Raw genomic sequence first — 25,713 nt, 5'->3', positions numbered from 1 at the left:
TAAAGATTTACAAATCAATATCAAGTATAACCCAAAGCAAACAATTTCCTTAGAGCTTCAGATAAATATGTTGGTGGCATTTAAACGCATCAGAAGAAAGTCTTTTCTATGTTTTGCCACACACCTGCTGACGCTACAGATAGGCGTGAGGTGTAAGGCTAGGTTCACAATAGGCAGGATGCACAACGGTGCATTCACAGTGTATCCTGAGCTGTGCCTCTTTGCATCGTCCGGCGAGATCTTCACTCATCAACGTTGGGCATCAGGTCCTCCGCACTACTGGGCTCAGGGACAAGTGCCAGGTGTCCTGGAAGAAGCATTGGGCTCCCATTGGGTTGTAAATGGTCAATGGGAATCCTATCTGGCAACAGAGAGAATTATCATTGGTCCATCCCTGAATCAATGAAAATCCTCAACTTGTGTGGTAAACACCTCAACACATGTCAGTAAATGTCAATTCATAAAAATGCGGTAAAGCACAGGAAAATTAACATTAGGTTTGATGTGGCAAAATCAGAGCGGTTTCTGTGCGAGACTGGGCAGGGAGCTGCGACTCTGAATCAGAAGCTTCAGTGAGCTATGAGCCAATAGAAAGAGCCCGTCTCCTGCAAGAACCCTGTGATCGTATCGGATTGGACCCGCAGGCTTCTCCTACACCTAATTTCCTCAGTTCCCTCCAAGTTATCACAGTGTGTCTAAATAAGACACTATGGCCCATATGCCTTTAATGCAAAACAGATGCAAAATTATGTGCTCTCTAATCTAAAAATTTGAGAGTGAATTTAAAACAGTGAAGGCAGCTAGCCACTAGTATACTTACATTTAATTTTGCACAGTGGGAGATATGGCAGCGCTTTCAAACAAACCTCATACCTGAATGGTTTAACTGCAATGGTGAGCAGAGCTCCAGAAACTGGACTATATTACACACCCAGCATACACTGCAGGCAAAGAGAGGGAGGGGGAATTAGTGATTAAGCTGCATCAGTGGGCAGAGCTCCAGAACCTGGACTATATTACACACCCTGCATCACTATAGACCAAGGGGGGGTGTTAGCTTCAGTGATAATTAGTGCACAAATTATGACCTAATAGACTTCCCCACGGCGGTGACGTACCCCCTTGGGGAAGACCTAACTCTAACCTAGCGATAAAAACATAATTCCTCGTGCTGCTATTCATAAATGGCCGCTGATGGCTTACAATTCAGGTGCATCCTTGAGCGCTTATCATTTGTCTGTTTTGCTTGTCTTATGAAATGTGTATACCATTTATGAATAGCAGCATGACGAATTATGTTTTTATCTCTAGGTTAGAGGTAGGTCTTCCCCAAGGGGGTACGTCACCGCCGTAGGGAAGTCTATTAGGTCATAATTTGTGCACTAATTAACACCCCCCCTTGGTCTATAGTGATGCAGGGTGTGTAATATAGTCCAGGTTCTGGAGCTCTGCCCACTGATGCAGCTTAATCACTAATTCCCCCTCCCTCTCTTTGCCTGCAGTGTATGCTGGGTGTGTAATATAGTCCAGTTTCTGGAGCTCTGCTCACCATTGCAGTTAAACCATTCAGGTATGAGGTTTGTTTGAAAGCGCTGCCATATCTCCCACTGTGCAAAATTACTATGGCCCATATGCCAGGGGTCCCCAACCTTTTCCGTCCCGGGGACCGCTTTCTGACCAAATTTTTCTCCGGGGACCGGGGGTGGGGGGCTGGTGTTATGGGGTGATGAGTGGGGTGCGGGACCTAGTGAACAATGTCGTGCGCAGCAGGTTACGGGGAGGGGGGGGGGGGGTTCTGGGGTGCAGCTGCATTGCTAGCATAGTTGCCCAAGTATAGATAGTTTAGTTACCCCAGTATAGCTAGTAAAGTGACCAGTATAGCTAGTATAGTCCCAGTATGGGTAGGTAGTGTCCAGTATGGGTAGGTAGTGCCCCAGTACAGCTAGTAAAGTGCCCAGTATAGCTAGTAAAGTGCCCAGTATAGCTAGTATAGTGCCCAGCATGGCTAGTTTAGTGCCCAGCATGGCTAGTACAGCACCCCAGTATGGCTAGTATAGTGGCCAGCGTGGCTAGTATAGTGCCCAGCGTGGCTAGTGCCCAGCGTGGCTAGTATAGTGCCCAGTAAAGTGCCCTAGTATGGGTAGGCGGTGCCCCCGCTCATATTACCTTATGAGCGAGCGGGCGGCCGCTTCCGGATTCCCCTAGGCGCCGCTCTCCTTCTCCTTCATGCCTCATCTCCGATACCAGCAGCGCGTCTTGCAGAGGAGGGAGGGAGGCGGGGCAGCGGCTTCCTGTAGCGGCGATAAGCTACGCCGCTACCATGGCAACCGCTGCCCCGCCCTCCTTCCCTCCTCTGCAAGACGCGCTGTTAGCGGAGATGCTGCATGAAGGAGAGAGGCGCCTGTGGGAATCCGGAAGCGGCCGCTCGCTCAAAAGGTAACATGAACGGCGGCCGCGGGGGGGGGGGGGGGGGGGGACGGGGGGAGGGGTGTCTGGATTGTTGCCACGAGGGGTGAGAGGACAGACCCGCCGCGGCTCGACTGGAAACTGCCAACGGACCGGCAGTGGGCCGCGGCCCGGTGGTTGGGGACCCCTGCCATATGCAATTCACTTTTTCACCTGAGTTTTATCCTAGGTGATATTTTTCAATTTGTCAAAATGTTTTTTAAGCCACCAGAAAGCAAGAAAATACTCAAAATAATTGTATTACCTTTTCACCTACTTTTTGGTACTTTTCGTGTTAAAAAGTACTGGAAAACTATTTTAAATCGAAGATGAAAAATTATCTCCTAGGAGAAAACTCAGGTGAAAAACTGAATTGCATATGGGCCCATGTTTCAACCTGGGTGGAAGTGAGGACCAAGTGCCATGTAATATACCTACTAAAGACCAGGGTTCAGCACAAGCTGCCTCCAGATTATAATCAGAGAATGTAGATGTTTGCAAGATCCAATTACGTACGTGTCTAGTGAGGCATGCTATATTATATCTTCTGATATCAGGGATTCCAAGCCCTCCATGTTCCTTAGGTAGAGATAGTCTTTTTTTTTTTTTTTTTTTTAAAGATATTCTGATCCTTTTACCTCTCCATAAGAAGGTGGAAATTGCTCTATGTATCTGTTGTATCTCTGCATGTTTGAATAAAAGGGGAAGAATTTGCATGCGATACAATAGCCTCCCAAAGGTTACCATTTTTACCAGTGCTGCCCTACCCATAATGCTGGGAATACACCATACAATTTTCTGTTAGATTCTTCTGGTAGATTTTTGTTAGAATGCAAAAAATAATTCGATTATTTTCTGTAGAGAATGGTCATGATCTCTGGTGCATTGTCTTCTGTTTATCTCCTGCTGAGTAGAACAATGCCTAATTGCTCGGCAGATAGATGGTAAGATAGATAAATTTCCAACATGTTGAACTTTATCTGGCAGGTAAATCTAATGCCTGGAATACACGAGTCGATCTGGCGGCCGATTAGCCGCCGGATCAACTCCTGCCGCGTTCCCCGATCGTCCCCGCCGGCGCTTCCTTATCAGCGCTCCATTCCCTGCCATTGTCCGCCGGCGGGGATCGAGCGGCAGGGCAATTTCTAGGCTAAAATACACCCAGGGCGAGGGTTAAAATAGCGCCCCCCCCCCCCCCCCCCCCGCGCGAGGTATACATGTCCGCAGTGTAGGTTAGCCAGGTCTAGTTGCACTCAGTATATGTAGCCAGCTATAGGTCCCCCCAGTATAGGTAGCTAGGCATAGTATAGGTAGCCGGCATAGGTGCCCCAGTATAGGTTAGCCACCTAGGTGCCTCCAGTATAGGTAGCTGGTATAGTTGCCCCCAGTATAGGTTAGATAGGCAGGTGCCCCCGGTATAGGTTAGATAGGTAGGTGCCCCTAATATAGGGAGTCAGAATAGTTGCCCCCATCCTAGGTTAGATAGGTAGGTGCCTCCAATATAGGTAGCCAGTATAGTTGCCACCAGTATAAGCTAGGTAGGTAGGTGGCCACCAATACAGGTTAGATAGGTAGGGGCCCTCCAGTATAGGTTAGATTAGGCAGGTGCCCCCCAGTGTGGTTAGATTAGGTAGGTGCCCCCCAGTATAGGTTAGATTAGGTAGGTGCCCCCCAGTATAGGTTAGATTAGGTAGGTGCCCCCCCCCAGTATAGGTTAGATTAGGTAGGTGCCCTCCCAGTGTGGTTAGATTAGGTAGGTGCCCCCCAGTATAGGTTAGATTAGGTAGGTGCCCCCCAGTGTGGTTAGATTAGGTAGGTGCCCCCCAGTATAGGTTAGATTAGGTAGGTGCCCCCCAGTGTGGTTAGATTAGGTAGGTGCCCCCCCAGTATAGGTTAGATAAGGTAGGTGCCTCCCAGTATAGGTTAGATAGGTAGCTGCCCCCCAGTATAGGTTAGATTAGGTAGGTGCCCCCCAGTATAGGTTAGATTAGGTAGCTGCCCCCCAGTATAGGTTAGATTATACAATACAATACAATAACATTTCTATAGCGCTTTTCTCCCATAGGACTCAAAGCGCTTAGGCTCTCTCAGATTCAGTAATTAGTAGGATGAAGTATTCACACAACAAAAGTTATATTTCTGCAAATGCCAAACTGAACAGGTAGGTTTTCAGTCTGGATTTAAACACGTCCAGGGATGGAGCTGTCCTGATCTGTTGAGGTAAGGAGTTCCAAAACGTAGGGGCAGCATGACAGAAAGCTCTGGGACCAAACGTTTTCAAGTGGACTCTGGGTATGACTAGATTATTAGAACCTGTTGATCTGAGAATGCGGGGATTGCTACATAGCTGCAACATATCTTTCATGTATCCAGGGCCTAGATTATTCCGGGATTTAAATGTCAGTAGGCCGATCTTGAATAGGACCCTCCATTCTATAGGTAGCCAGTGAAGGGAGTGCAGGACTGGCGTTATGTGGAAGTGACGGGGTTGGTTGGTTAGCAGTCTGGCAGCAGTATTCTGTATCAGCTGTAGACGGTACAAGGCCTTTTTTGGAAGGCCAGTGTAGAGAGCATTGCAGTAGTCCAGTCGGGATGTGATAAAGGCGTGGACTAAGGTTGGCAGATCTTCTGGGGGGATGAGGTGCTTGATTTTTGCAATGTTCTTCAGGTGAAAATAGGATGATTTCACCACAGCAGAGATTTGAGTTCTGAAGTTTAAATCCCAATCAATTAGAACTCCCAGGCTATGCACATGATCAGAGCTGCGTAGATCCGTGCCTCCTATTCCCAGTGGTGAAGACTGCAAGTTAAGTTGTTTTGTTATGCTCTGCCCTCCAATCAGAAGGACTTCAGTTTTGTCTGCATTTAGTTTCAGCCAGTTGTCATTCATCCATTTCTGTAGTTCACGTAAGCAGGTGTTTATAGTTAGAGTTGGGTCTGTCACACCAGGCTTGAAGGAAAGATATAGTTGGGTGTCGTCTGCATAGCAGTGGTATGTCAGGCCATGTTTTTGGATTAGTTTTCCCAGCGGTAACATGTAAATAGTGAAAAGCAGGGGAGAGAGGATTGAGCCCTGGGGCACCCCATACTTAAGTGATACAGGGGTGGACAGGAAGGGCCCCATAGACACTTTGTGGGTTCTGCCACTCAAGAAGGATTGGAACCGCTGAAGAACTATGCCATCAATGCCGCAGTATTCCTGTAGCCTGTTTATCAAGATGTCATGGTCAACTGTATCAAAGGCTGTAGAAAGGTCTAGCAGTATGAGGATCGAGCACTCTCCTCTGTCTCTTGCCATGAGCAGGTGGTTGCATATTTGGATGAGGGCAGTTTCAGTGTTGTGGTGTTTCCTGAAGCCAGACTGGAATGGGTCATAACTGTTTTGTAGGATTTGGGCTTCTAGCTGGAGGTAGACAGCTTTTTCAATTAGCTTGCCCAGAAAGGGGAGGTTAGAGACAGGTCTGTAGCTGGTCATTGCATCTGGGTCCAGGGAGGGTTTTTTGAGGAGAGGCCTGATGATTGCTTCCTTCAGTAAAGCAGGAAATATCCCCGACTTTAAGGAACAGTTAATAATTTTTAGGAATACCAGTACGAGCAGGTCGGGGCAGTTCAACATGAACTGTGTTGGGCCAGGATCCAGGTCACAGGTAGTTAGGCGGACGTGAAGGAGGATGCTTGATGTGACTTCTTCATCAATTTCTTTGAAGTTTGACCAAGGTGTTACATTGTCTCTGCTAATGGTCTTCGGCGCTATATTAGGCTCAGATGCTCTAAGTTGGATGGCGGACCTTATAGCGGAGACTTTGTCTGTGAAGAAATGGGCAAATTGGTCACAGAGGTCCTTTGAAGACTTGATATTAAGTTTTTGACATGCCGGGTTGCAGAGTTTTTCCACTGTGCGGAACAGTTGGGCTGGTTTGTTAACTGCATTTGCAATCTCTTGTGATAGAAAGGATGATTTTTTTCCCGTGATTACCTTTTGGTAGCTCTTCAAGTGGAGGATTAAGGCATGTTTGTCTTCTGGGGACTGAGATTTGCGCCACAGTCTCTCAAGTTTTCGGCCTTGTCTTTTCAGCTCTATTATAGCGTTATCAAACCACTGTGCATGATGGTGTGGAGTAAGATATTTGGTGCGCAGAGGAGCAATGGTCTCAAAGGTGGAGGACACACATTTGTTGTATTTAAACACCAGAGTATCAGGGTCCAAGCTGGAGTCAGTCAATTCATCAAAGCTAAGGTTATCTCGGATATGTTGAGGTGTTAGCCCTTTTAAAGCGGAATATAACCCTGCATTTCAACTTTGCTCTAAAATATTATTTACAGCATATTATATGCAAAAAGCATTTTTTTTTTTACTAGACCAGCATTGGAAGGGTTAAACACAGAGGTTTAAAGGTCCTGGAGAGATATGCAGAAGTTCAGATAGATACATTCTATTTAGTTACATGTATCTATTGATAAACAGTTACACACTTTGGCTGTCGTCCAAGCTCCTTCTCAGTGAGAGAGATTAGTCACATTCAACACTTAGATACATTATGTAAACAAAATGTATCTATTTCAGCTGATGCGTCTGCAGAAATCTAAAGGAACTTTAAAGCCCTGTGTAACCCTTCCAATGCTGGTGTAGTAAAAAAAAAAAATGCTGGTTGCATATAATATACTGTAAATAATGTTTTAGAGCAAAGTTGAAATGCAGGGTTATATTCCGCTTTAAGCGGCGATATTTTATTTGATTCTTGACCTGGTGTTGGACAGCTGGTATTGAGAGGGAGAAGTGGATAGTGTGATGGTCTGACCAGGCAACAGGATTAATTTCCACATTGGCTATTGATAGCCCAGTATGGAATATAAGGTCCAGAGTGTGACCTTTCCTGTGAGTAGCAGAGCTGATTGATTGGAGGAAGCCCAGTTCATGTAAGGCATGAGATAGCTCTATTCCAAATTTTGAAGAGGAGTCATCCACCCATGTATTGAAATCTCCAAGAACAATCCATCTGGGGTGTTCCAGTGTTAGGTTGCATAGGAGGTCTACATGTTTCTTAAGGAAGTCTGAGTATTTTTCTGGTGGGCGGTAGATCAGCAATATGTTAGTGTTTTTCTCAGCTGAAAGTTGCACCCCCAAGCATTCAAACGAGTTGGTAGGACCTACAGTAAGTGGTCTGATTTTCAAAGCTGATCTAAAGCAAAGTGCAACCCCTCCCCCCCTGCGTTCTTTCCTGTTGCAGTATATCACGGAATAGTTTGTTGGCACGGCGGCCTCCAGGGTGGGGCCAACTGGTTCAGAAAGCCAGGTTTCAGTCAGGCAGGCCAGATCAGAAGACTCTATTAGATCATGTATGATTGCTGTTTTGTTGTTTATCGATCTGACGTTACAGAGGACAGCCTTGATGGGGCTACCCTGGAAGCTAGGGTCTGAGATTGATGACTCCAGGACAGAACAGTCTCCAGATGTGTGGCTGTCATCTCTGCTGGATTGTGCTGGAGCTATTAGGGTTGTTGGCTGGGTGTACTCTGCAGATTTTGTCACAGAGTTATTTTGGTTCTGCGGTGAAGAACGTCTTTTCCCACGTCCTCTCGATCCTCTCTTTGTCTTTCTGAGGATTCCAACAGACTTAAGTAGAATTATTGTGGATTTGTCAATTGGATAAATATTTCTTGGTTGGTATACAGCTAAAAGTCTCTCTGCTGAGTATTGATGTTTACACATTAGGATGGACAAGAGACAGCTCAGGGCCGAGAAAGGCCCTATTTAGAGTCAAGGTGTGAACTTTCTCAGCTGTGGCTGGTATCCTGCAGAGATCAAAGGGCCTGTATAGACTGAATTGTCCTTACACAGAGATGTATGGATGGACAGCATGGATTTGAAAACAGTCCTTTGTTTAGGAATTTGAAGATATAATGTATAATATATGTAGAAAAATATATTCTATTGAGCATAGATGCTGTAGATAATCGATGAAAGTTACTCACAGGATGGGAGAGGGCGGGCACAAAGAGGCAGAAAGTCTTTAAGGTCTCAGGTCAATTCCAAGGAAGGTGTGCAGTGTTCAGCCGTGTGATACCAAGGAAGATCCAATCCAGCTTAAATCTTTGCCATCCCAAGTAATCCAGGTGTTCTGAAAGGTTATAGGTGTTGCTTGAGAAGTGCTACATTAGAATCCACTGAAATTTCGGTCCAGTCTTTCCATTAAGAGGTTTAAGGTAGCAGAAATGAGATGTAATGTCTGGAGCAGCCTTAGAGAGCAGCAGCACCAGTCTGGGCGCGCTCATTAGGTAGGTGCCCCCCAGTATAGGTTAGATAGGAAGCTGCCCCCCCCATAATGGAGGGGGGAGCCGCAGACACGGGGAGGGCAGCCCGACCTCTCCCTCCCTCTCCTCTCCGGGCGCCCTTCGTGCTCTCCCCTTCGAGTCTGACTGCACAGGAAGAGCTGTGTACAGTGCGCATTAGCGCAACTCACCTCCCTCCCTGGTTCCAATCGCCGCCGGTCTCCTCTTCTGTCTTCTCCTCAAAGCCGCTGACACGCTGCTTCCGGGTAAACAGGAAGCAGCGTGTGTATGAGCGGCTATGAAGAGAAGAGGAGACCGGCGGCGATTGGAACCAGGGAGGGAGGTTAGTTGCGCTAATGCGCTCTGTACACAGCGCTTCCTGTGCAGTCAGACTCGGAGGGGGGAGCACGGAGGGCGCCCGGAGAGGAGAGGAAGGGAGAGGTCGGGCTGCCCTCCCCGCGGCTGCGGCTTCCCCCTCCGTTACTGCGCCCACAGTCCTTCGGCGCCCAGGGTGCCCACACGGCCCTAGAAATGGGCCTGTCGAGCGGCTTGATTGGGCCAGCTGAATATTATCAGCTGGCCGGATCAGCTGCTCGATACACGGTACAGAAACGTACCGTGCATCCCCAGCATAACAGAAAATTGCATGGTGTATTCCCAGCATAAAATTGAAGCCCAATGTACATGATACGATTCTTTGTACGATTCAATTACTATTCTATTTACGATCCGATTAAATCTGACATGTCCGATAGGGATTCGATTCAGTTCGATTTGCCATTGTTTTGCAATGGAAAATCGAACTGAATCGAATGCCGATCGGACATGCTGGATTTAATCGGATCATAAATAGAATCATAATTGAATCGTACAAAGAATCGTATCGTGTAGATTGGGCTTAAGAGGCAGATTGGCCCAAGTTTTAAGTTGGTGTATAACCTTTTTGACAAGCGGCGTAATATTTAGTTCATATAAGGAATGAGGATCTGGTTTAATTCTGATGCACAGATACGTAATAGGGCCTGGAGTAATTTTCATCCCCAATTGTAGTTTGCCGGGATAGTGGCCCTTTTAGATAAGAACATCAATTCACATTTAGTGGGATGAATACGGAAACCTGAAAGTACGGCTATTATAGAAATGAATGTTAAAATAGTTGTTGTTGAATAGGGTAATTAAGAAATAGCATATCATCCGCAAATAGGGCTTGATGTACAGGGTGATTATTAACGAGGATTCCTTAGAGGTCATAAGTCATCTAGCAAGGGGTTCCAGGGAAAGATTAAATAGGAGGGGGGACAGGGGGCAGTCCTGCCGAGTGCCTCTGAAAATATTGAAAGGGAGAGAGAGGTGTCCTGGCAGGTGTATCCTGTAGAGGATTGATATAATAAATGAATTACATTTAGAAAATTTCCACAAAAGCCCATCTTGTAAAGAGTCAACTCCATCCAATGCCAATTTACAGCATCAAGTGCTTTTTCAGCATCTAAGGTTAAAATTGCAGCTGGTTTATAAGCGAGAGGATATGATCTGACAATTTCCAAGATGGCTAGGAGTCTCCTTATATTGGCTAGTGCTGATCTTCCCTTAGTGAATCCTGCTTGATTGTAATTAATACGTTTGAGGGTTATTAGAGATAGTCTGTTGGCCATTATTTTTGTAAGAAGTTTCATGTCTTGGTTAATTAAAGATATTAGCCTGTATGATTCAGGGGAAAGAGGATCTTTGTCTTTCTAAAGTAGTAATTTGATACGTTTTGTTTCCAGATTTTAATCATGACTGGTTTAGTATCATTTCATTACAAAGTTTTGACAATATTGGGGAGACTTCGGTTTTCAAGCTTTTAAAAAATTCAGCAGGTAGGCCATCTGATCCGTGAGCTTTGTGGTTGGATGGGCCGGTGATAGCTACCACCACTTCGTCCTGAGTAATAGGTGCGTTTAATGAGTCGAGATCAGTCGTTATTTTAGTAAGTTTTGCTTTATTAAGCCAATGATGAGCGGCAGTATCTATGTTTCCAGGGGATTGTGTATAGAGGGATTTATAATACTCAGAGAAGATGTTAGATATGTCTTTAGGATGGGAAGTGGAATTACCATGTTTGTCTAGAAGTTTTAAAATTGGGGTAGGGGCATAGAGGCCTTTGGATATATTAGCAAGTAATCTTCCTGGTTTATTGCCATATTTCAAGAAATAGTGAAATTTATTGGGCTATAATTGTATTTTCCTGAGTTTGAACCATTTATCTGCTGCTATCTTTTAGTTAATCCAATCTGCTCGCGTATTAGGGCAAGGGGATTTTTGATAGCATTGATATGCTTGTCTTACGTTTTTAGTTGCATCTAAGTATGCTTTACTGGTTTTTTTTCTTTTTAGTAGAAGAGTATGCTAAAATTCTGCCCCTTAATACTGCCTTTGCAGTGTCACAAAATAAGCATATATCTTCAATATGGGATTTATTGTCCTCATAATATTCGAGCCACCATCCCTGCAAGGATTGAGTGAAGCTATCATCACCATAGAGATAAGCCGGAATCTCCATATTTTATCTGTTCCACGTGGGATATGTTCTAGAATATCTATTTCTACTGGCACATGATCCAAGATTAGCATATCTCATATGGTTGCTGACACCAGTCTAGTGACATATCCACTGCCTATCCGGAGACTGTTGATGCGAGAGAAAGATGTATGAGGTGGAGGGGGAAAAAAGTAAATTCTCTATCGTACGGATGCAGAAATCTCCATGCATTTGTAATTTGTAGAAGATTGGAAAGCTCTGTCAATAGTGAGTGTTTATTTTTTTGTTTCGTCCCTTTTTTTCAGTTTTAGTGTCTTCTATGTCAGGGCTTTTCAACCTTTTCACTAATTGTACCACTTTTATAGCAAATAAATGTAAAGTACCACGAGTGTGCCTGCACAGTAGATCAGTCCCGATCAGGTTCGGCTGTTTTTGCCAGAGCATGAACGGAGAGCCGCTACTGGGCATGCATTCACGCCGACAAGGAGCTTCTTTTGAATCCAGAGTCTTCCCCCTCCCAAGGTAAGTACCCCGGGGCACTTTTTTCTTACTGGTACACTTTAAGAAAACATATGGGAGGGTAATAACAGGAAGCATTGGTGGAGTGATGTCACTTTCTGTATTTGACGTATACCTGCAGTCACTGTGCACCATTTGCCTGGCTGTCTCCTCACCACTGATCTGAGGTCTGACAGAATATGTGGCAGCACAGCGAGGAGTGAGCAAGGGGGAGCTGAACTTTGTGGAGGCTGGATGGGACCAGGATAAGAGGCAGGTTGGTAATGAAGTGGCAGGCAAAGCAGGAGTGTACCACCTGGCCAAAAGCAAAGTACAACTGGTGGTACGCGTACCACAGGTTGAAAAGCCCTGTTCTATGTTATCTGGGGCCTTATTCCAATCTCCTCCCAATATAAAAGAGTCTTTAGATAATCTTTGAGAAGCAGGGCTTGCAAGTTGGCATAAAATACTGACATTGTCATTGGGTCCGTAGACATTGTTTATTGTGAGAAGATCACCCGGAAGATGTATTTTAACCGCTACACATCGCCCTTCCTTATCTGTATAGTGCAAATCCACTTTCCCCTTTAAATAACTAATATCAGCACTCCACAGCTTTTCTGCCTAAGGCAGCCGAACCTACACAATCTCCCACACAAACTCTTTTGCATATATTTAATTTCCTCTTCTCGTAAGTGTGTTTCCTGCAAGAGCGCAATGTCTACCTGTAGATTTTTTAAATGTCGTAGGATCTGCGATCACTTTATGGTCGAGCACAGATCATTATTCTAATGCCATATGTAATTATTTTCTGAGCTTTCAGGGTGATTTTCTCACATTTCAGCACCGTCATAAATATTACATATTCCAAACTTGGGTCGGGTCTAAATGCAAAAATAATGAAACAATGAAAGAACTAAAAGTAAACTACGAGGTGATATTGGGGAAAATCCAATCGGGTAGACTTCACCTCTTCCCTACAAATTTGCGATAGGTTTACTCACTACCGAAATCACATTCACCGCATAACAGCATATGATAGAGAAGTAAAATATATTCACATTAAATCAGAAGACAGAATATGTGGCAAAACATGCTATCAAGACAGCATATAGAATGGTATTTCTTCCCCCTAAGGGTGAAATTTGTTAACCTTTCTCGGGTGATGGGGATCTTTGAGAATGGAGAGATGTTCTCAGGGAGTTATGTATTGCAGCTTTGTCTAGTTCAAGAAAGTTTTCAGCATCTCTGGGTGTGTTAAACACAAGTGCGCGGCTTTCCTGATCAGTAATGCGCAATATGGCGGGGTATAGGAGGGCGAAGCACTTTTTTTCATGTAAGAGCAGAGCATATAGGCGTGAAGGCCTGATGTTTTTGTGAGACCTCTTGTGAATAGTCATTAAAGATTTTAACTGTACTATCTTCCCTTGTCCTCGTTGGGGTCTATATTCCACCCGATGCATGCTCCAAGTCCGCCCTGCATGTACTCAGTGACTGTATCTCGCGGTGGGAAACAGCCCTCCCAGAGGCCCTGTTCATCATCTTGGGCGACTTCAATAAGGCGAACCTTCGGCACGTGAGGCCCCTCTACAAGCAGCACATCACCTGCCCTACCAGGAGCGGTAACACCCTGGATCACTGCTACACGGTTCACAAGAACGCCTACAAAGCCACCCAAGGAGCCCCCCTGGGAAACTCTGACCACAACACAGTACACCTGATCCCCTCCTACAGGAGGCTCCTAGAGACTTCAAAGCCCATCACCAAAACCGTCAAAAAATGGACTGCAGACGCCAAACTGCAGCTCCAAGCTTGCTTTGAAACCACCGACTGGACGGCTCTGGAGGCACCTACCCTTGATGAATGGGCCGAGAACATCTCCTCCTACATCACCTTCTGCGAAGAAGCGTGTATCCCGTCCAAGTCCTTCAGGGTCTACCCCAACAACAAGCCCTGGTTCAACGACAGGCTTCGCCGACTTCGGAAACGCAAAGAGGAGGCGCACAGGTCTGGCTCCTTAGAGGAATTCAGAGAAGCTAGGCTCGCCCTGAAAAGAGAACTGCGATCGGCAAAGAGGGCCTACGCTGAGAAGCTGGGGCTCTGCCTCCAGTCCACCAACACACGGGAAGTATGGAAGGGCCTGAGAGCAGCCACAAACTTCAAACCAACATCCCAAACGGCGACCCCGAGCCCTCGACTGGCGGAGGAGCTCAATGAGTTCTACTGCAGGTTCGAGCAACATTCCAACCAGCCCGTAGGCAAATCCACATCGACCTCTGATGTACTCGGCGCCCTGGCTCCTAGCGCTGTTCGGGAATCCGAGGTACTCCGGCACCTCCGGAAGCTGAATCCCAGGAAATCTTCCGGCCCGGACGGAGTGTCGTCTGTCTGCCTGCGAGCCTGCGCCGATCAGCTAGCCCCTGTGCTCACCTCCTTGTTTAAGCAGTCATTATCTGATGGTACAGTCCCCTCCTGTTTCAAGAGGTCCATAATTGTACCAGTCCCAAAAAAAAACAGGCAGTTCCGAGCACAATAACTTCCGCCCAGTGGCCCTAACCTCTAACATCATGAAGCTCCTCGAGCGGCTGGTCCTTGCCCACCTGAAGAGGTCCACAGACGCCCTTTTAGACCCGCTCCAATTTGCATATAGGGCAAACAGATCCGTGGAGGATGCCATCAATGTCAGCGTGGCACACATCACTGAGCACTTAGACAGGCCGGCCTCCTATGCCAGGATCCTGTTCCTAGACTTTAGCTCAGCGTTCAACACGATCTGCCCTGACATCCTGATCACCAATCTGACACAGCTCGGAGTTGATCCCACTCTCCGAGCATGGATCAAGGACTTCCTGACAAATAGAACACAACAGGTGAAGCTCGGCAACTATTACTCCAGCATTCGAACCACCAATACTGGGGCTCCACAAGGCTGTGTTCTGTCACCTCTACTGTTCTCCCTTTATACCAACGACTGTATCTCATCCGCTGACTCTGTGAAGGTCATCAAATTTGCGGATGACACCACCATTATTGGCCTAATTGGAAGCAACGGAGAGCATGAATACCGGAGCGAGGTCGAGAGAATATGCAATTGGTGCAGGGAGAACAACCTAGTTCTCAACACAGCAAAGACTGTTGAACTAGTTGTAGACTTCAGGAGGAACCCTCCCCCCCCTCGCCTGTCCTCATTGGAGGAACAGAAGTTTCTATAGTGTCATCGGTTCGGTTCCTTGGCACGACTCTCAACAATAATCTGAAATGGGGGCAGAACACCACTAAAATTCAAAAGAAATCCCAACAGAGGCTGTTCTTCCTGCGCCAACTGAAGAGATTTGGCATGCCACGGGAGCTGCTGGCCAGCTTCTATACCGCCACCATAGAATCCATCCTCTGCTCCTCAGTCATTGTTTGGTACGCGGGTGCATCGGCCAGTGATAAACATAAACTGCAGAGGGTCATAGCTGATGCAGAGAGAATCATCGGGTCTCCTCTTCCACCTCTTGATCTCCTCCACTCCGCTAGATTGAGTAAGAGGGCCACCATGATCTCCCGTGACCCCTCTCACCCTGGCAGCCACTACTTCAGGCTCCTCCCGTTGGGCCGCCGCTTCAGGACTATACCATCCAAAACCACCAGGCGGAAGAACACCTTCTTTCCCCAGGCCGTTCGGTCACTGAACTCTGACTTTCCCCAGTCCGGCCTGCACTCATAATTGCCGGGCCGACAGCTGGTCCCCGTCGCTGCCTCCTCTGTATATCTGATTACTGCATTTCAAATTGTATGTGCTGTTGTATCTGTCTATGCCATGTGTACCACAAATAATTCCGATTATGGCTCTTGCTGTACTTGGCGAAATAAAACTGATTCTGATTCTGATCAGTGGTCCTTCCATATTTTTATAGAGGTTTAGAATTGTGACTGTGTAATCTAGATATTTTGCCATAATCATCCTAGGCCTTGGGTTTGTCTTATCCTGACGCAGCTGACCCACCCTGTGTGCTCATTCAGTTTTGCAGGTTTCTGTGATAGATAGCAATGATGGGAGGGTGATTTCACAAAATTCCTTTAGGTCCTCCAATTTGATTGATTCAGGGAGACCGACTATGTGGAGATTGCTCCGTCTGGAGCGATTTTCAAGATCTTCTATTTTAGCATGAAAGGCAATATTTTGTCTCTCAGTGTCTTTTAGCCTGACTTGAGTAGTATATAGATCATCCTCACATGTGGAGATTATTTTCTCGGCTTCTTTAAGCCTATGTGCCGGTGCCTGAATATCTTTAGTAATGGAGGACTGGGATTTAGTGACGGCTGCTTCCACAATGTTATGCAGATCAGGCATTAGATACTTAGCCACTTCCTTAGCTATAGACCTTGAGTGCTGTGAGTGTCTCTTACCCCGTCTCTCTCCGTGATCTACATCTTCTTCCCGGTCATGGAGTGAGGTTTCGTCTGTGGCGTAGCCACCAGCATATCGGGCCTGCCCCGTCATTTTGCCGTGTGGGGACTTGTGGACACGATCTCTGTGTTTGACCATGGCTCAAGTAAGGTAATGATCCATAGAGGGTCTCTGTCGCTTGGGAGCGGTATGTGGCACCCTAGGGGGTAAAAACCAAGTGTCTTCCAGGGTTTGTGCTGTCGCAAGGTGAAGGGTTTAGCGGAGCTCCGCTATCGCATTCCTCCACTGTAGGCGCCGGAACCGGAAGTCACCTAAAAGCTCTTTTAAATGAGCAGCTAAAGGCAATGCATTCACTCCCCGTCAGCTGCTTCTGTGCACCTGCAAGGTTTTAGCTAGTGTTTGGCAGGAGCAGTGGAGAAGCATCTATCGTATCACACTGGCGTACATATGTTCCGGCCGTCGGTGAGTTGGGCGCATGGCGAGCCGAATGACTGCCCATCCTGCAGTCGCTAAACTCCCTGATAGCATTAAATAAATATTCCCCCTCCAAGTTGGGGGGAGGTGTAATTCGGGATCTGGTGATTGCCGGATCCCAAAATTACTGTTGCGCGGGTTGCGCTTCATAGCATTGCTGCTATGACGATGCCCAGCTTCAGTGCTCGGTGCTGAGCACCGAAATTATCTGCTTCGTCACACTGCTGGGTAACAGAAGTTTTAAAAAATATATTTATGCTGATTGTATTGCTATTTCTCCCAGAAAACAACCCCTTTATAAGCAGGGTGAATCGTTCTTGCAGCGACTCCTCTCCTGGCACTTGGACAGGTCAAGTAACAAGAGATAGATGGGTTGAGAGTTTATATCACTATGTTCTCATGATTTTATTTCTGGTTATTAACTCTGAGAATTTACAGGGTTTCACTTCAGTAAAAGCTTTTTATGCACAAAGGACTCAAAGATGAGTTATTACATGACATATCTGCCGATGTACGGTGTGGTTACAGCCTTCCGTATGATGAGTCATCAGATCTACACAGAGCATGTGAGGTTACAAGAGATGACAAAGTGTAAATGTCACTGTAATCTAAATATGGGCCAAAAGACTGAAGGTGATAGACACTGGCTAAAAAAACAGCAACAACGTCATACAACTGCACAACCAACCATCATTCTTCTTGGCATCCTGGCCAACTTTACTTAGGATAAATGGCCAATATAAGTTTGTCATAGAGATATCTACCTGATTCTATTTGCAAAACAGAAAAAGGGAAACCAAGAGCCCAATATAGTGTAGTAACTTGATGATACACAGTAAAAATGTAAGTAATAACAAATATACTCACAAACATGGGTTACCACTTAGGCAACCACTTAGACAGTAGGTGGGTAGAATTATAACCTGACCCCACTCAGGTATAAGGGCCCGTTCAGACTACAAAGTGCGGACCGCAACGCATGCGGACCGCAACGCGTACGAACGCACGCCATCCGCGTTCGTATGCGTTGCGTGGCTGATCCAATCAATGAAAAGTGAATGGGACAGCCGCGCGTTTTTGTAAAATCTGCGTGCAGCATGCGTTCCCGGACCGCACAGGTCCGGAACGCATGCTGTGTGAACATCAGACATTGAAATCTATGCAATGTCTGATGTCCTGCGTGTCGGCCCCCCCGCACGCGTTTCCAAAACGCATATGGAAACGCGTGCAGTGTGAACGGGCCCTAAGGGAAGATGCTCTCTGTAGATCGGAAAAATGGGGATAACACCTCTCCACCAAGGGTGGACTAGACTAGATATCAAGGTTTGAACAAAGGTGCCAAAATAGGATAAAAAAATAGTTTAAAAGGGAAAAATTGGTGGACTTGCCTCCCTCGAGGAAAAACAGACACAGATTTGTCATTTTGGATCACAAAAAAAAATAACATTTATTTGTAGCTCCAATTTGCAATGTGTTTCACGGGCAAGATCCCGCTTCATCAGGCATCAGTGGAGAAAAAACTATTTGTTGTCTGTAACGCAGCAGAGCGCCTCTGAGGGCTCGGCTGCGTTACAGACAACAAATAGTCCTCTGTTCAAACCTTCATATCTACTGATTCTAACCCACTGTAAAGGTTTCTCATGCCATCCAAGAATGCATGCTTATTACGTATACATCTTGCTAAACTTTAGAAACTTTAAGTAGATTAATTTTGGTTTAACGTTTCCTACATGCAAAACCCCTGTGGGGTCTTCAGATTCTAATTGTTTTCCGTTGATCCTCTTCGCTCTGATGCAGTAAATGGAACAATTTAGACTTAAGTGTGAACCACGCCTTAGTCATAACCTAAATGAAAACCACAGACTAAATACACATGGCTAGAGAGACTCCAAGTATATCAGAAATCAAGAAGGAGAATTAAACAGAATAATTTTACATCCCAATTAACTTTAAAAAGTCATTAAAAAATAGTAAAAAAAAATAATAAAAATACTTACCGTATATTCCGGTGTTAAAAAATAGCTGGGCGTATAAGACAATCCCCCAACTTTTCCAGTTAAAATATGGAGATTGGGATCTACTCACCGTATAAGACTACCCCTCCTCCAACGCACACCAAATAACTAAAAAAAACATCTTATGCTGATGCTATGTATGATCAGACTCTGGTGCTGTACTGTATGTGGTACCCAGTATAACAGTATACAGGCGATTGACTGGTTAGATTGGTCAACTCTTCCTCTCCCTAAGCGGATTGGTCAGCTCTCTCTGTCTCCCTGTTCAGAGGTATAGAAGAATAGATCATGCTGTGCCAATAAAATACACTTCTTTCACCCATCTAGCCCACCCTTGTGTCCTATTACCATACCTCCTTCTCTGCCTCTCAGACCTCGCACATGTGCGCATGCGCCGCTTCACTACAGTCCTCAGCAGCGAGGTCTGAGAGGAGGTAACAGGATAGGGCGTATCACCGACATCAATGACACCTGACGTATAAGATGACCCCTGACTGTTCAACAAGGGTTAAAAAGTAGTCTTATATGCCTAATGAGCCTTCCCTCTCCTCTCCCGGTAAAGCGCTAGCTTTCCCATTTGAATTCCCCACCGTGGGGTACTTCGGAAATCTTCGGGAGCAGAGTCCTCCCAAAGACAGGCGGCTCCATGCTGCGCATGCGCGAGACAGGGTGGTCGCACGTGCGCAGTCTGGAGTGGCCCGACTTCGGGAGCACTTGGGTTTCCAAAGACTTCCGAAGTCTCCCTTCATTGGTGGAGACAGCAGCATTTGACCAAATTGGTCAAACACTGCTATGGGGGATCCTGCGCTGGAACAGGTAATGGGAGGGGAGAGGGAAGGCTCATTAGGACCAAGAGCCTTCCCTCTCCTTAGGCAAGTATCTGGCTTTTATTTTCTTTCTTTTTTTTAAATGACGATTCCCAATGACTTTAAGGGCTTTAAACACTGTCACACTGCTGTATGGCTTTCAGGAGATGCTTTCCCTCTCCCCTATAAGCAGAGCAGTGTGCACATACTTACCTTATTCGTGGCTCTGCTGTCACGTGACATTTGGGCCTTATGGAGGAACTAGTGGACCTAAGCCAGTTACAATAACGGGCTCTAGCCCACCCCTCACAACTCACCTCCCCTCCGTCACATGCCTGTCCCTGCCCTCCTCCCGCTCTAAAATCTGCCTGCATGCCACACATGCGCGTTATGCAAAAGCAAGGACACAGGGACACGCAGGAGGAGGATGCAAGGACACAGGTTGATTATTAGGTAGGATGCTGGTGTACGCTGCAGAGTGAAGAGGAGAGAGCAGAGTCATGGAAACTTAAGTACGAGTATGCCACACTGCTGCTAGGGGGGCCGGGGGATGGCTTAAGTCGCGTACACACGTCCAACAAGCGCACAACCACACAACAAACTGCACGACCAGTATGTCCACATATCTAGACGGCTAAACGACCAACTAATTTACATACTGTGCACCCAAGCGGAATGAGGGGCTACACAATCAAAACAAGTACAAGTCGTTCCAACAACTTGTATACATGCACCAACTGCATGATATCAGGCCAACATACTGTATATCCGACAGTTTTAATGCGCAAACCGCCTGCTATCAGTTGCTCGTCATGCATACACATGCCTGATTCTCATCCAAGAGACTAAAAAGTCAGAGGATAATCAGGCTGCAGGTTGGTCCGTGTGTACTTAGCTTTAGAGAAAATAAAGCGTTCTTTGTCTGCAGCACTTCCAACATAATGTGAAAACACAGGAACAGTCACCCACACTGTGCCACCACATCATCTTACTATTTAATGCTGGTGCTCCTGCAGACAATAACACTTCCTCCTACTCATAGTAAGCTGCAGTTATGCGGTGTGTTATCTGACTAAGCTGCACCTGGCTCTCGCTGTAGGTAGACGAATGTGGTGAGCCACACTTTCCAGTCACTCGACTAGGCAGAACCGTGAGGGAGATACGATCACTTCACAAAACTTACTATACGCACAGGATGAGGTAGCAAGTTATTGCTCTTTACATTCCTACAGTGACTGACTTCATACAGGAATCAGCCCTGCAGATGTTTATCTTTATTATTGTGCAGTTATTTCTTGTGCACAGCAAGGATAAAAGTGTCTAATGCTGGGAATACACGGTTCGTTTCTGCTGCCGATAGATGGTTCGATAGATAATTTCCGACATGTTCGATCGTTTGGCAGCTCGATTACTGATAGAAGTGAATGGAAAAAGATAAGAAAAACGAGCAGAAGAGAAGAGAATTGAGTGGAGAATCGAGCGGCAGAAACACATGTATTCCCACCATAAGCCTCCCAGATGAAATATATACATGCAGCCTGTTCATATTTCTCCTATTTCAGTCCCTAAAGGATCATGAAGACATAAAATCTCATACTATAAAAGCCTCACTAAGCATTATTATTTTCCTAAATTTATGAAGGCACACAGCTTCTGTGTAGAAGCGCTTTGATTAGCCAATACTTAATCAATGACTTGTTAAATCTCTAGTAAGGAACCCAGACATTGGGCACTTCCTGCACTAGCTGTCTTATTTGCAGACTGTGGCAGCCTCCTTGCAATCCAAAACAGTAGAAATTATGCAATCCAGACACAATGGGCAGCCAAACCAACAGAGCCTGACAGACTCTTTCACAAAAAAGGACAAAAAGTAGGGATAATAAAAATTGCACCCTGCAGAAAGATAACACAGAGACAACAGGAGCCCAAATGGTGCAGTATGTCACAGTACCAGAAGTATGTAAAATATGCGGATGAATTATACTCACAAAGGTGGGTTGCAGAAGGGCAACCGACCACTAGAAGCAGGTGGAGATGTATAACCCCGACTCCACTCGGGTGACCAGAAGGAGCTGGTGATGGTCGCATTCTGATAAAAAGCAAACCTCAAATGACCTAAATTGGTCAAAGAGGGTTGATCCCCCTCCAAAAGGAGGGTAAAGGCACAGGATAAAAGGGAGAAGAGGCGCCCAGAGAAGATAAAATGCGTTAAAAACAAATAAAATGAAAAAAAGTGAGGTGGCTTACCTCAATAAAGACAAATTCACGTATTAATAGAATTTTATTGCACTGGCAACACGTTTCGTGGGTGCATACCCACTTCCTCAAGCCAAATAGCAGTGGCTAATAGTGCTTGTAGCCACAAATAAGGCACCTTATTTGTGGCTACAAGCGCTGTTAGGCAATATTGGCTGCATGCTTGTTTCTGGTGTACTTCAGACACTACTGCAGCCAAATAGATCAGCAGGGCTGCCAGGCAACTGGTATTGTTTAAAAGGAAACAAATATGGTAGCCCCCATATCCCTCATCTTAGGTTCACTTCTCACCTCAGGTATCACCTCTGTAGTTATTCTTACATGCAGTAGATAGGGAGCACATGCAGGCAAGATGTAGCTCCGCCCCTCCTGCTGTTTCCTCTGCAAATGAGAATACAGCAAGCCTGCACCTCGTATATGCCAGCCAGGGAAGGAGAAAGTGATGTTTCTTTTTCCTTCCTCTCTGTTTGCCTGCTGTGTATTTCTCTCTATATAGAATCCCTTTTGTATAAATACTAAAAAAATAAAGTAGACAGCTCAGAATTCTCCACTCTACATTGCAATATCTAGTAACACTCCACTTAACAACAGCTCAGGCCAGGTGATAATGTCTTACACATTTTACAGTTGTTATCACTTGCATTCCTCTATGTGAATCAACATGCGTTTAGGATTCAGTCCTTAATTTTAAGGATGCCAAATGCAAACGCCTCTGGTATAAACTGAAGCTGTATTGGGTAGGGGGGCATAATCAAATACTTACCATGCCTCCCGTTCCCCTCTGTCCTCACTACTCTTCTCCGGTTTGCCCCGTTGTCCTGGGCGACTTCGGCGAATCCAAACCCAGACATTCTGCACAGCGCATGTGCAGTATGTCCGTTCTGCTCCCGTTTTACCTTTCCTTCCTAAAACAGGGGCCCTCTTCTCCAGAGCAATTGTTGTGGTCATACTTGTGTGCACTTTTGTATAATTCCTATCAGATTACCCCAGGCTGTGGGGGTCACCACTGGTGTAGGTGTAAAAGGGGGGGGGGAGGGGAATCAACATTGGGGCTCCATGATTGTAGTTATTCACTCCATGCTCCGAGGTTGCACTGTGCAGCCAGGTGGGTTGGAGACATGAACGTATCCAAAGCAGCTAGAGCACATTTACACTAAAAAACAAAACATTTCCAGGACAAGCATCAAAAGGTATCTTTTTGACATTACACAAACAGCATTTATGGAATGGGCTTACCTAGATCTCGGACTATCTCTTTCACCATGAATTTGAGCATTCCTCGACTGTGTTCTGGGTGCAAAAAGGCCAGAAACTCCTCTTCATTTAATAGTTGATCTGCAGGTGGGTTATCTGCTTGGTACCAGCGGTCTTTGAGGTTATCTAAAACTTCCTGTGCTGTGAAATAAATGCAGACAAATAAGTCTTTCAGAAGCCTAATAGGTCTTATTAAAGTGTACCTGACATGATGAGATAAACTTAGGTAAATATAGTACTGGTCTTACTAAGAAATTGTACCTTTTTTATTTTCTTGTACTGCAAGCTTAAAAAAAAAAAAAAACACTAGATCTGTTAGCTATGCAAATTAACTTGAACAACTTGTTGAATTCAGCCTGCTGTCCTGAAAACTAAATACAGTCAAAACCCTTTTATTTGACTGAGAAAACACTGCTGATAAGGTTTAAATGCTGAAAAGTTGAAAGAGTCATAGCTTCTGTTTGTGTCCATGACAATCAGAATCACTGAACAACCAGCTCCATAGCAAAATATAAATCTTTATTAAGGGTTACACAATAACACCATTAAAACCAAAGAGCAACCACAGGGTCTAACACGGGTGGGGTGATAGTAGACACTAATATGCAATATTCATATACAATATTAATCCAGAAATATCAGCATAATTATCTAGTCTCCATAGGGGTAATTATATATACAATGCAGAAACAATGAAAAAAAGAGGTGCATAACAGACAGAGTAGCTACCTGCGCCACCTATCCAATCGAACTGTACCAAAACTGCTTAATAGCCGTGGTATACCTATATGTATGTATATGCACCCTCAAAAATCAGCTCGTGCACTCACCCACAAGGAGAAGATCCGCACACCGAGGCCCCAATGTTGCGTGAATCTCACGCGTTCCGGACCCCTGTCCTTCGTTGGAGAACGCGTGGGGAGACACAGGGGAGAAATAGCACCCCAGTAGTATTGTGCATGGTCTGGTAGCTTCACCAGATTGGCCAGCATGGCCTGCTACAATAAGTGGATACACACAGGCTTTTCTGAGCCCTATATGTCAGAAGGGGTAGAGCATATTTCTATTGTGATTTAGGAATTATTGGCAGTTATCTGCTCATCTAAAAAGCGCTGGAATTTATATAGAGATGTAGAAATAAAACGCTCAAAACAGAGTAAGCGTTCCAAGTTATAATCAGGGCTGTGGAGTCGGTACAAAAATCATCAGACTCCTCAGTTTATCAAACCTCCGACTCCAGGTACCCAAAATTGCTCAGACTCCTCAGTCTAATTTTTACACAGGATATGGATTTGGTTAAAAAAAAATCATCCGATTCAGACTCCTCAGTTTATTGAAACTACCGACTCCAGGTACCTAAAATTTCTCCCACTCCGAGGCCCTGGTTATAAATTACAGGCTCTGTTCACACTCGGCAATGCAAAATGCGATTATTTTGCATAATAAAGTTTAGTGATTTTGTGGCAATTACGTCTTGCAATGCTCATTGCAATGAACTAGAGTCACAACAAAAGCAACAGGAAAAAGCTGCATGCAGCGCAATTGTGATTGGCGGAGATCGCAATCTCCCCGCAGTGTGCTTAAGTCTATAGGATAACTAATGCTACAGCAACTTGCCGATTGTCGGTGATCAGCAAAACGCAGGCCGCAAGAGCCCAAGCGATAACGTGGCCCTCCTAACAGGTTCCATTTTGAGAGATTGTAAGTTGAGCCCTGTGTTAAACATGGGCAAACTTAAATTATTTCTGGTTAACTCTGGATTTGGACATATAGTATAAACGATGCTTTTTGGTTTTTGAATGTGCTTTTAAAGTATTTAAAAGGGACTCTGACCTCTAAATAAAAACGAAATTTGTACTCACCTGGGGCTTTCTGCAGCCCACCGTAGGTCGGGAGGTCCCACGGTGTCCATCTGGCTCTTCTCCCTGGGCATGTCCAGAAATGGCTGGCCGGCGGCTCCCGGTGACACTGGGCCCAAGTGTCGGGCTCCTCTTCCTTAAACGTCACGGCTGTCGTCACCACCTTGCGTCATTAAAACGCGCATGCGCTGTACTGTCACGCCGGCCGCCGTTATGACGCGAGGCGGCCGGGGTGGTGCCGCGCAGCCATTTCTGGACAGGCCCAGGGAGAAGAGCCAGATGGATGCCGTGGGACTTCCCGACCTACGGTGGGCTGCAGAAAGCCCCAGGAGAGTACCAATTTCATTTTTATTCAGAGCTCGGAGTCCCTTTAAAGGCTGGTTCAAACGGGCTTCTGCTGAGCTTTCGCTCAGCGCCACGTTCAAACGCCAGCATTTAAACGCCGGCGTTTAGATGCTAACTTTTGAAGGCTTTTGGGAAGCCTTCAAGGCTAGCAGTTTAGGTCTCTGCAATTGTTACCCGGCATTTACAGCCTCTGAAAGCAACATGTTGCTTTCAAGACGAGACAACGCCGGGATCTACCACCAGGCTTTTATGAAAGCCTGCAAAGGCCAGCTTTAAACGCTCCCATTCATTTAAAAGGGACGCCAGGAGATCCCAAAAAACACTGTCAACCGCCACAAAAACACTCATGTGAACCAGCCCTTATACTACTTCAGTGTTCTCCCCAGGCTCTTTCAGCTGGGTGCTCCACCCGGCTATTTTTGGTGAGCACCCGGCTGTCATCGGCTCACCTTCTCCCATGCTGCAAGCAGATTTGTGTACAGAAGCACTGGTCCTGTATTCTCTCGTCGCGCCCCACCCGGCTGGAAAAAATTTCTGGGGTGCACACTACACTTATAACAGTTTATACAATACT

The 25,713-nt window shown here is 45.8% G+C and overlaps 1 protein-coding gene across 3 annotated transcripts in view; it reads right to left on the bottom strand.

The window, feature by feature from the left end:
- SDF4 (stromal cell derived factor 4) overlaps positions 1–25,713 on the bottom strand; it is an 82,497-nt gene that overhangs the window by 6,053 nt on the left and 50,731 nt on the right. For all 3 annotated transcript variants that reach the window (XM_068240590.1, XM_068240592.1, XM_068240591.1), the window contains one exon: positions 22,918–23,076. In XM_068240590.1, the coding sequence (XP_068096691.1) occupies positions 22,918–23,076 (159 nt within the window). The remainder of the gene's footprint in view (positions 1–22,917; positions 23,077–25,713) is intronic.

The sequence above is a fragment of the Hyperolius riggenbachi genome, chromosome 6 (genome assembly GCF_040937935.1).
Source record: "Hyperolius riggenbachi isolate aHypRig1 chromosome 6, aHypRig1.pri, whole genome shotgun sequence".
Taxonomy (NCBI): Eukaryota; Metazoa; Chordata; class Amphibia; order Anura; family Hyperoliidae; genus Hyperolius; species Hyperolius riggenbachi.
Note: the sequence above shows the minus strand (reverse complement) of the source record. Positions and strands in the feature narration are given on the sequence as shown.